We start from the raw sequence: 12563 nt of genomic DNA, 5'->3' as shown, positions 1-12563 counted from the left end.
AATATTATTACCTTGATGGATAAGTAATATTGGAATGGATTATATTAAAAAATACTAGCTTTTATTTATTTAGATATAAAATACCAAAAAGTGTTTAAATAGACAAAATATTTTATGATTTCTATTTATTTATATATAAAATATTATAATAAATTGTTACAATAAATATTATAATTTACATTTCCTGTTCATTATCCTAGCTTGTGGTCCATCAATTCAGATATAAGATACCAACACTTTTTTTGTGCAAAGTACAATAGTATTTATGATTTATTTCGAAAAATATGTAATATTCACAATAAAAAAAAAAATTAATTTTATTCATTTAAATATAAACTACGAGTAATTTAAAAATTACCTATTCAAGTAACTTACAATAATATTACTTATGATCTTAATAAAAATATATGAATTATTTCTTGATCCCGTAATTTGTGGAACTCGCAGCATGATCTCGATTAAATTCAAGGAACACAGTAAAAGTAAGATAGTGAAGTTTTTTTTCCACAAAAAGAACTTATGTTAGAAATAAATGACATATACCGTAATTTTCAAATTTTGATATGATTATTCGTAGAAGTATAATAAAAACTTTAATCTTAATCGAAATTTTTAAAAAATTATTAACGAAAGTTCTGATGTCGGCGATATTACATAGTATATTAATATCTTCTATTTTCCATATTTATTTTAAATCTTTTTCTAACCAACTTGCATTATTAGCTAAATTTTTCATGTCACTATCACACATATGAAGCAAAGTAAAGGTCATAAAGTCCTAATGTTTCATTCTTTCTTATAATACGAATGGATTAAGCATCGTTATATTTAAAATTATTATCAATATGAAAATAAAAGATGGATGGTTGTAATTCTCTATAGAAAGAAAATAACGTCTACGTTAAATACTTCCAAGAATTACCACGTGGAAGTTCTTTCTTCTATATGGAAGTTATCAAGTAAAAAGAGAATGCAGAAGAAGGTGAAAGGTGACCATTGGATGGTATAGGAAGGTCATACCACGACACTAAAGATCATATGCCGCAGGCTAGGCCACTGCAAGGTGAGAGGAAGCTTTTCTTATTAGTCGTCAGATGTCGCTCGGAAACATTACCACTCCGACACCAACACCGTATATACATGTATACCTGGCTAGAAGGTGAAAAACAGGGCCGTATTCATCTATCAGTTTTATATGATTTACTCTTACAATGGATTAAAATAAATTCAAATACATCGAAATAATTTAATAACAGTTCTGAGTTTCTTCAATTATATTTTCATATATGTTTTTTTTGTCAACAATTTTTAAAATTTTGTTTAAAAATCCCTAGTGAGTGTAGAGAACAATAATAGAAAAATCGTTTAAGTATCTCTCTGCGAATGATACGAATTCAAGTGTTCTACTTCTGTTCAATAAAGATCCATTTGGAATACCAGACGTGCCTTTGTAATCCAAAAAAGAATATTGCTCGTAAATCATATGTGGAAAGTACTTTCTCGTCAAAGTACATCAATCCTCATCTACCAACATGTCATATATTTTTATTGTATAAGTATTTAATCATATATATTAGGTATCGCAAAAGTCGCTTTGCCCGAGAAAAGAAGACATTATTATTGGCTTTTATTAATATTATGTTAAGTAATAAGTTCATGCGGTTTTCTTTCTAAGCAAATAAACAGCTATACCGCAAAGATTTGTTGGTTAACCTCATAGAATTACAATATTTTGTTGTTTTATTGCAAGATATAAATTTTCCAATTTCAGAATTATTAAAAGGAAACTTTACTTTTTAGCTCAGTAAAGCGACTTTTAGGACACCCCTTATATATTACATATGTATATAAATAAAATGTATGTATATAGATACATACGCATAAACATGAAAAAATATATACTTATACTTGCATGAGGCCAGTATTTTTGCAAACCAAGATACTCTTGAATAATATTTTTCTTACGAAAGATAAGCCAATTCGACGGCGACAAATAATTCAAACGATACGAATATTCCAGATTTTTTATTTTTATTTTCGACAGTTAATATTTAAGAAATCTTTGCGACTCTCGATTAAGATCATTTAGAGTTTTTGTTAATTTATAATAATAATAATAATAATAATAATAATAATAATAATAATAATAATAATAATAATAATAATAATAATAATAATAATAATAATATACAAGCGGCCCTCGACTTCCGTGATTTCTACTTTCGCACAATTCGCTATTATGCACATTTTTAAAGATTCAACTATTTAATCCTCTGCTCGAATGTCCCCTCTCAGGGAACATCAGACTAGCCATCAGATGACATTGTTCGGATAAAGAGAACAAAACAGATTCAATCTTGCATTAGGGCGTGCGTCAACATGTTGTGTGTTTTGCTAATTTAGATAAATACTTTAAAACACAATTTTTACATTCCACTTCTTTCGAACATTTAACATTCGCACACACTTTTAAGAACCAATTATGTGCGAATGTCGAGGGCCTACTATAATAATAATATCATATAATAATGGAAGAATTTTTCATTGTAAATAAAATTTGAAACGATTCCATGTTCCACTTTGAAAGTTAACATTTTTGTAAACGAGCATATATGCAGTATGCATTTACGCATGATAAGCATGACGTAACGTAAAATACTTATTTATTGTTGCGAGAGACTCTATCGAAAGGACAAGCGCGAGTCTAGAAATACTTTTCCATCTTCACATCTTTCAATCGATTGAATCTCTCTCTGGGGCCAACGACTTTCTGGGCTTTCTCTCTCGACGATCGGAAAACGCGTCGTCATCGTTTCAAATAAACAATTACCCTAGATTTTATAAATAATTATTTTCGTTTCCATATGATTCGATAAACAAGAAGTAAGAAGTACTTTTTTTAGAGACGATAATCGTACAAAAAATTTCAAAGAAAACATTGCTAAAACAATTGAATGATGGAATGAAAATAATCATTTGATTAAGTTGATTGAAAAGAAAAAAAAATAAACGAAAAAAAGAGAGAAACAAAAAACTATGATTATATACGAATGGAAATGAAAGACCAGGGTATCAAAGTAAACTATATCCGTTACTGTTCGGGCCAGGTAGAGGTGGCAGAATCGGGCCCCGTTCTCCGGATGACTTCTGTCGTCCGTCAGTGGGGCTCAGTCAGTAGACAGTCGGTCCGCCCTGTCAGCTAGTCTTTTCCAATCGCGCGTCAACTGAATTGCCGGATGGGAAATCCGAGCGCGGCAGAGAGACAATTGGATAAACATTTGCTTTATAGTTTTCTTTATTTCGTTTCTAATAAACGAGGAATTTATTTTATTAGGTATAGATAAAAATAATAATAGGAAAAAAAGAAAAAAAAAGAAATAATTCCAAATAAAGGGCAAAGGTTATAAACGGGGCCCGCGCGGGCCGCATGTGCGCGAGTGTGCAGTTTTTCCACCGGAAACATCAGCGACACGGTGCGAGGGATCGGTCTACGCGAGGAAGACGAAAACGTAGGAGAGGAAAGGAAGCGGCGGGAGGAGGAGGAGGAGGAGAAGAAGAAGGAAGTGAAGGAAAGAAGGAAAGTTGCGTTTTAAAAATAAGAGTATTAAATAAATAAAGAAAGTAGAAGTTTTATATCAAAGAAAAGAAAAGAAGAAAAGAAAGAGAAAAGAAAGAAAAGAAGGAAGGAAAAGAAGAGTTCGACCGGTCAGGCAGGAAATGACTATATCGTACGCTAGCGAAGTGCCAAACGGCTCCAGCTTTGGCTGCTTCTGGAGGATCCTGGTCAAGTAAGTCACTTTCCTCTATTTTTTTTTAATTCAACATTTTTTTCCTATTTCCGCTTTCTATAATCTTTCATCGTCGGTGCACGGTGTCACTGCTCGTTAATTATGTGATATAAAAAGAATCGGTTAAGTTCGGCGCCTTAGTAACAGTTGGAAGAATCTTTAATTCTTCCTTTACTTTCTTTGTTTACTTTATCATATTTTTCTTTAAAAAAAAATAAAATAGAACGTTCCTAGGTAAGCCTAATTACTTAACATCGAAGTGTCTTTTTTTTCTTTTTTTTTTCATTTTTTTGCGAGAGTTTCACGATTCTTCCATATCGGCGAGGCACAGCAATCGGAGTCCTTGATCTAGAAATGTAATGCTAGTTTCCGACAAACGTCGACACCGCCAGTGTAGAGAAAACATTAGTGGAACTCTTTTATTTATTTGTCCGTCCGTCCGTCCGTCGATCCATCGTTCTTTGAATTATCTTGTCAAAGTTTGAGTTATATTTTGCAATCAGGTCAAAGTCTAAAATTTGTTCTGAACAATTGTTAGAATAGAAAATATTAAGAATCATAAGTTTTTCTTCATGATAAACGCTCTCATTGAGTTTACGCTTTTATCAAGTTCGATTTAAATAAAAAATAGATTACAAGAATCGTAGAATTTATATATATGCAGGGTACAGATTAGTTTTGTAAAATTAATGAGCACACAACAGTTTTAAGTAATTTGTTTCTTTTATAATGTTATTGTACATTAAATGTTTTTTAATATACAATTTGTTAGAAACTGGTATACTAGAGTTATTGTTTATTAGTATTGAAAATATTCGTAAAAATGTTCTTCGAGAAAAGTTTCTTTATATCTATTACTTTTTTCTATTATTAAATTTAAAACTTTCCTTGTTTTGGTAATAAAAGAGCAATTACAATATTATTTCATGATCAAATATTTGGATTACTGTTTATAGATTGAAAAACGATGCAATAGCAACACATGAAATTTCCAATTTTGGTAAATGACCTCATATGCTATAAACATTGAAATAGTTTGATAAGAATGTACATTTTAATGGAGCAACATTTGAAATCGTTACAACATTAGTTTTTCTCTACATACGGTAGTAAGAAAGCAAGCGAGCTTTGTAACCGGATTATCGAGAAGTTTGGTGTGAAACTGGTCCAGGAAATTGGAGCACCAACTTCCAGACGGTATGCATAGTTGTTGCTGTGCTATGTAAGACGAAGACATTGCGATATTGCGACCTGTGGATCATTGTGCAACATTTGACTTTCGATTCGATTTACCATTCTGTTCAATCGTTTAAGTATACTCTAATATAAAAAAAGAAGAAAAATAAAAGAAAAAGAATCTTGAAATAATGTTCTAAAGAATAAATTCTCAATCGATCGTTCAAATGTAATATTGATTTTAAACAAGAAATTCTAAATTTTTTGTAATTTGAATTTTGAATATTCGAAAATAAAGTTGTAACGCAGGAAATGATATACATGTTAAAACTTGCTAACCTAAAAATGATGTTCTGTCAACGGATGTTCATCGTACAATCAATGTTTTGAAGAAAAAATGTCGCCCATAAATCGATTTTAACCATTACTGAATACACGCTTAATTAGTAGTATTGTGGTTCCACTGAATTACATCTCGAGTATTTCCCATTCGTAGATAAAATTGTTTTAACAATAACAGCAATATTACCTGAACGATCATGTTACAATATTTGTATATATATTTATGATGTTTTCTTTTCTATAGAAAATATATTGAAAATATATGAGCAAGAAATTAAATAACAATTATTATTCGTTTTATTTTTAAAATTACAATATTATGTTTTTTATTTCAAAACATGTATTTTCAATAAGTGTTATTGTTAAATAAATATGGGTCCAAAAATTTTATGAATAATCAGATTTATATTTGGAATTGAAATTTTGTATTCAAATTTGGAATATTATTCTATTCAATTATTATAAATTTAATATTCTATATAATATTTAAGTTATTATTATCTAAATGTAAATGTTAATAGAAATAATTGAATTAAAAAATAATTTATTATCGAAAGATAAGTTATTTATTATTGTTTAAAAATAGTTTTCTTTTAATCATCTAGACCAGTAAAAAATTGATTATTTTAATTTAATCAGAATACATGTCAATAAAAATTTGGTTGCATTATTTATTGTTTCTTATTAAATTTTACGGTATTTTTTTTTAAAAGTGACGATAAATATTCATAAGTAAATTTTAAATATATTCTAAGGAGTGAAATATTTTAAATATTCTTCGAATGCTCGTACAATATAATTCTACTGCAAAAGTAACTGTCTTTTTCTTATATAATCGTTTTCAAGAATCGGAGACATTGATGCTTGTCTCCAAACATCCACCGAACATATAGAACTTTCAGAAATTATGCGAATAAGAATAAAATATTATACAATAGTTTCTTGGAAGACTATTCTATGGATTAGTATAATCACGTCGAGATTAGGTTTGTAACATTGAAAGAAACGCTCCAAGAGATCGATTTGTTCGGCATTGAAATATTCTGAGAAACGATATCGATTGTCTGTTCGAAAACACTTGATTAAACAGAAATCGAGAATATTGACAAATGTTTTTACGAGTGATTACGTTATACGTATTTCTTCTAAAATATAATACAATCTTATGAATTATTATTAAATAAAGAAATAAATAAAAGAATAAAACAAAACATAATCAAAAATAAAATTTGTATTTTATTGTAAGAAATATTATTGTTATAATGATCACTTGACTGGTTCCGATATGTATAAATATATATAGAATGTTAGAAGGTTTGGTGTAAAAAAGATACAAAATTATCTACAGGTTATTTTAAAAGTAATTTTACCAAGTAAAAATAATTTTATTCTATAATTTTTCTTTAAGGAACTATATTTGTTCCAACCTTTGTATAATAGAGGTAGAATTTAAATTAATTATAAATGTTTTTATTAAAAATATAAGTTTTCATTATATATATTAATAAAATTTTAGAAAAAAGGGAGTCCCTAAAGTTGTTGCATCAAATTAAAAATTTGTTATTAATATTCGATAATTGCAATGTCTTTTTATTGGACTCATATTTTAACAATACTTATCAATAAAAATCTTAATATCTTAAAACGAAAGACAAAATATGTTGTGATTCCATAAATAAATTAGTGGTGATTTTTCATTTTTCTTTTTTAAATATATATTTAACAAAATTATAAATTTAATAAAACGAGTTTTGAGACACCCTATGTATAAAAAGAAGGAGAGAAAGACAAGGAAAGAGAGAAAGGATGGTAACTCTTGTTTAACATTATCGATTTTCTCTGACATCATCATCGAACGTCATCAGACAACAATGATGATGTCTTCAGGAGATCTTTGTTTAGGAAAAAATAAAAAGAATTTTTCGTTTCTTAGTCTTGAAGAACATATGTCGCTCTTTAATAATAAATTTACCGAGTAAATGTAAATTAAAAAAAAAGTAAATGTAAATCTATTTATACCGTGTCCGGTCAAACGATTGACTTTTAATATAATATTATATTTTTTACCATGGAAATAATTGTAAATTTTTAGTGAGCTTTAATGACAAACAAAACAATTAAATAAAAGTATTATGAAATAATTTTTTAATAATAAAGTAATATATTATATTTTAATAAAAATAAAATGTATTTATATATGAATTATAAAATATATTTTAATAATTTATATTATAAATATTATATTAAATATATATATATATATATATATATATATAATTGTAATTAGCACATTGGGTCAAATATAAAAATTTATAAGTAACCGCTTGAGGGATAGTAGTATTTTTAACCCTTTCGCTACGGGGCGGATCTCCGCCGCGGTACTCCCGCAGTACGGCGCGCTACACCGAAACAGTGCACGGTGCACGCAACGTTCGAGCCGGTGTTGTAAGACTTATGATCGGGGCATTTGGTTTATTATTGAAGCCCGTAAAAAACAAATGATGCAAAACGAAAGACTCACGCGGCATGTCTAGAGTGAGATACTCTGTGCATAGCAACTGCAGGCGCTTATCATATATACAATTACGCGACATCTTTAGCGGGAGCGACTATAGCCGCTCGTAATAGCGAAAGGGTTAATATTAAAATGCCATTTATTAGCCTAGATAAACAATTTCGAATGAATTAATCGAATTTTTATTTCATATTTAATTTTGAAGAAATTATACAAATTTTGATATAAAACACAAGTCTAACATCGCATGCTAATGAAATAGCGTATTTCCTGATATTTATGACATAATTCATAAAGTATTTTCCTTATGTCACTTGAAACCAGTTTTCTAATACTTGTCAATTGAGAGTTAATATTCGATACAAGATGACTTTAATAAACCAATAAAAGTAAATTAAAAAAGGGACCTATAAAGTAATGATAGACATTTATTAAAAATATTTATATTCATCGGTATGCTAACTAAATCGTGAAAAACGCATCTTGCTCTTGCTCCACGATTGTAACTGATTCAAACGTCCTTGTCCGGAGCTCGTTTGTTGACATTTTCACGACCTTTAGACGTGGACCGTCGACAACTGTGGTGGCAGTGGCAGCATGAGATCTTCTCTGATCACGGTTTCTCTTTAGCGAGTAAGTCGTCTAAAGAACGAACGGCTCCATCGAAACGGCCTTAACGGCTTTCCCGTAAGAGATCTCGCTTTCTCATGTACGTTATACCACAGCTAACGTATGTACGCGCTTGCTAGCAAAACCAGAGCTTCTAACCACTATTGATACTTACTCTATAAATATACCGTAATATTTACAAATAGAAAATATCTCTCTTATACATATATATACTGCAAATTCCTATAAGATGTACATCTTCATCGACTCGTAATATAGATTTTACAATATCAATTTACCTTTTTGCTAGTCAAATAACAAGTCAAATTGCAAGGCTTTTAAAAAATTCTTAACTTGATTATATTTATAGGTATATTTTTAATTCGAAAAAAAAAGAAATCGAAATAATTTGAAACTTACTTTACCGGCTAATCATTTTAATTATCTTTAATAATTCTAGTACTAACATATGTAAATATACACCTGTTACTGTGGTATTCTAATGAATTCTGAAGAAAATTCTACGACAACTTACTAGAAATTTCTAACAAATTAATTACTTTCCTATCTCTGGCGCCAGGTATATTTTAGCGTCTCATAGATTGAAAAATACTAATTTAACGTACGATGTATTCTTTTTATTCTTCGTAGTTCTAAAACTGATCACTACCGTTATTCTAACATTCATTCGATTATTTTTAATATTATCTTTTTCTTTTTATTGTACTCGCATACGTATTGGGTTATTCCGTAGTTCGATTTTCCTCAATTATTCTGCGCCATGTTTTGACCTACGCACAAGACGATAGGTATAAAATCAACCTACGCTCGTATAACTACAGAAACATTCAAATTATGCGTTTCACGATACTTGTTTATATGTCCATTTAGAACTGAATTCCGAAATGAAATATCCGTGTTAAATCGTTAAAAAAAAAGAACATTTGACGTGTTCTCTTATCGGATCTTGGCTCCTATTAGTGATTATTTATGCTATTATACGTATATGCGTGTAGAATATATACGTGTTTGTTCGTCACTACGAGTTCAAAGGAAAGAAAACGAAGATAATGTATAAATACTGTTGGTAATATCGAAAAGTGTAGGATGTTCGTGCTTGCCTTCGATAGTTCTCTCATTAATACAGGAAGAAAATCGTTTTACTCTTTTCTAATGATACATAAGATGAAGCCGGCACGCAACTTTGTCTTTTTATTTCTTTATACTCTTTTCCAGTTTTTCCATAGTTACGAAGCGACGCACCAGCTGGAACGAACCAGCTCTCCTATCCGCTTCTATCGAGAAAATACTTTATTATAAGAAAAAAAAGAAGGATTACGATAAACACTTCTATAAATACCTAGGGAGAATCCAGAACGATCTATAAATACGATACGTCTATCCAGAAATAGAAAATAATCTTAGGAAGTTTCTCGCAAGTAACTACTACGGTAATGAAATTTGAAAGCAGAAATTCTCTAACATCTTGCCAGTTCGTTATGGAGCTAATAATTAACGATTGAGATTATTTTCTGATTTTATGGACGATTAGACCGGATTATTTATTTATTTTTTTAGTGGACAAATATTTTCGATAAGATGGGATTACAACTTTTTTAATACTATTTTTTTTTAATTTTATTTATTCATTTTATATTTATACCAGATACATTGAGAACTCTTATGGTTTTTAGTAACGTTTTTAATAAAAAAAAATGAATTATACATTTTTAGGAAATAAACTAATGTAATAACTACATATTATATGAAATAACGAGGCGTTTTAGCCTCATTGGCGTGAAAGTCAATACGATTTTAAGTTATACCAATCACATAATCGTTCACATAATCGTATACGACAACATCATATTTTGGCTCACTCAGTCTAATATTTCAATATTTATGATCAATTTTTAATTCCATTTAATTGAATATTTCTAATATTTAATTTTGTGTTACATTGTGTTGAAATTGAGTTTAATTATTTTGTGTCATCTTGTAAAAGGGGAGGGAGTAAGTTAAGTTATCTTCTACAAGAAAAAAGGCCGTTTATACGTCTTTTCGTCTAGAGAAAGATTAAGGTTTCCATGAAGGGCCGGGAGGACGGAAATCAAATTCATCTCGGAGGAGGAAGGTGTAACAGTTTAGAATCTTATGATTTTTTTTTCTTTTTTATTTAATTAGACTGAGCCACAGCAACGCGTGGCGGGGTCCAGCTAGTATTTTATAAAATTGTAATAAAATTTTATTTCAAATATGACAGATTGGAACTTAATATTATCAGGAAGTTTATTCAAAGTGCACGATCAGATAGAATTTTATCGTTATTCCAATTACATAAATAGGGTCACATGGTATCGATCGATCGATCACGAACAATTCAATTCCATTACCATCTTCTTCAAAAAATGAACAAACTATGAGTATCGCAAATTTAGTTGCTGGTAGCTTCGCCTTTTTTACGAGCTTCACTCATGTTCAAGAATCGCACACGGTTAGTATCGTTTTTGCACCACTACGAATAACAATGAGAGACCCAATGGAGGAAGACTGCACTGCGATGCTCTGCGATAAGGTGGCACACATATTGTCGTTTAACTTGCTCGTTTCTTGAGCGCGTGTGCATACGTGCATACGAGCATGCGTGCGTACGTACGTAATGCATTCGTACAAATGCATTTTTTGAAACTCGAGTGCCGCTACGTTCTTATCGAATCGCCTAGAAACACGCAACTGACCCAACCAGTGTCCACTGTGTGATCTTCGCTACGTGACAATTCTTAACTTCCATGCTTTATTTGTAAAAAACAAATTATAATATCTGTGTGTCAACAATAAAAATATAATTACTAATCAAATTTGTTAAATTGATAAATTTTAATATATATGTATCGGTTTATAGAGCGAAAGTTTTTTCGTATTTACTTAAATGCAACATTCTAACAAATTTTTTCCAAATTTAAAATGAAGTTAATTAAACTTTAAATATATAATATTAATATTGTTGTATATATTTTTATATATAAACGTTCTATATAAAAATTATATAATAATAAAAAATTCATGTTTCTGTCTGCAATTTTTTCATAATTGGGATTCAACTTTGCGTTTAAATATGACATTACATTTACAAAGGATAATATAATACTGTAGTAAAACGATATTAATTATTAACATTTTTTTATTTAATTATTTATAATTATTATTATTTATATATATTTGCATATATTTTTTGGTCTGATTTATTCTCGTTTATTTTTCTCTTTTTATCCTTATTTTTATATTATTTTAGTGTTTTTTTTTTCACATTCGATAGAGTGCTTATGTTTTCTTTTTTACATAGTCCATGTTGATTATTGAGTTCAGACATTGAACTTAGGATCAAGTTACCGGTGGGAAACAGGCTTTTACCAGACGGTGATTATCTATTGATCGGAAGTTTCCATGATATAATGATCTTTTTTATATACGTTTTGCACTTGAAATTAATCCTTTTATAAGCAAATTCCAAGGCAAAAAGTTGAATTTAAAGTGCAAACTTTATATAATTTAGATATCAAATAGAAATTTGTTTCTAGTGAATATGCAAGATCTTAGAAATTTATTAGATTGAATAAAATATTTGCTTTTTAAAGAATATCAATAATACAAATTTATTCTATTGATTTGTTCTTCAATGAGATTTATGTCAACAATCGAAATAAACGCGATTATGATTAAAAAAATGTAAGTTTTTGTGTTATGGAATATCACTTCTTTTAGATCCTTGATTGAAGTTGAAAAAATCTCACGTAGACGGATTAAAGGACACAATACAGGGTCAGTTGCATGTTGAATTATCTTTAAAGTAAATAGGTACTATATTCGCTGTAAAGACTGACAAGTTTTATCAAACGATCGTGTGATGTGTGACGAACATTCGAGTTCCGATAATTCACTGAGTAAAATGTGAAATCGATCGTACATACTTTTTTGCCATTCGACATTGAAAAAATTTCAGCATCCGTCTCAATAATCCATAAGCAAACTCGAGGATGTTTTTTTTTTTTCTTACCTCGTACACCAATGTACGTTTCCTCTTGCTTCTTAATCTGAGACAAAAAACGATTTAAGTTTTTGAATTATCTTTATTC

At 29.3% G+C, this 12563-nt stretch overlaps 1 protein-coding gene across 5 annotated transcripts in view; it reads left to right on the top strand.

Moving 5' to 3' along the window:
* The first annotated feature begins 3152 nt into the window (after positions 1-3152).
* Best2 (bestrophin family protein) overlaps positions 3153-12563 on the top strand; it is an 83476-nt gene continuing 74065 nt past the window's right edge. For 3 of the 5 annotated variants that reach the window (XM_089179856.1, XM_089179853.1, XM_089179854.1), the window contains exon 1: positions 3153-3788. In XM_089179856.1, coding sequence (XP_089035982.1) covers positions 3718-3788 — 71 coding nt within the window. In that variant the 5' untranslated portion in view covers positions 3153-3717. Of the gene's footprint in view, positions 3789-10254; positions 11006-12563 lie in introns of those variants that run through there. The other 2 variants (XM_015318348.2, XM_089179855.1) reach the window with 2 other exon arrangements.

The sequence above is a fragment of the Polistes dominula genome, unplaced genomic scaffold (genome assembly GCF_049000335.1).
Source record: "Polistes dominula isolate Pdom_NZ unplaced genomic scaffold, Pdom_raw_medaka contig_49, whole genome shotgun sequence".
Taxonomy (NCBI): domain Eukaryota; kingdom Metazoa; phylum Arthropoda; class Insecta; order Hymenoptera; family Vespidae; genus Polistes; species Polistes dominula.
Note: the sequence above shows the minus strand (reverse complement) of the source record. Positions and strands in the feature narration are given on the sequence as shown.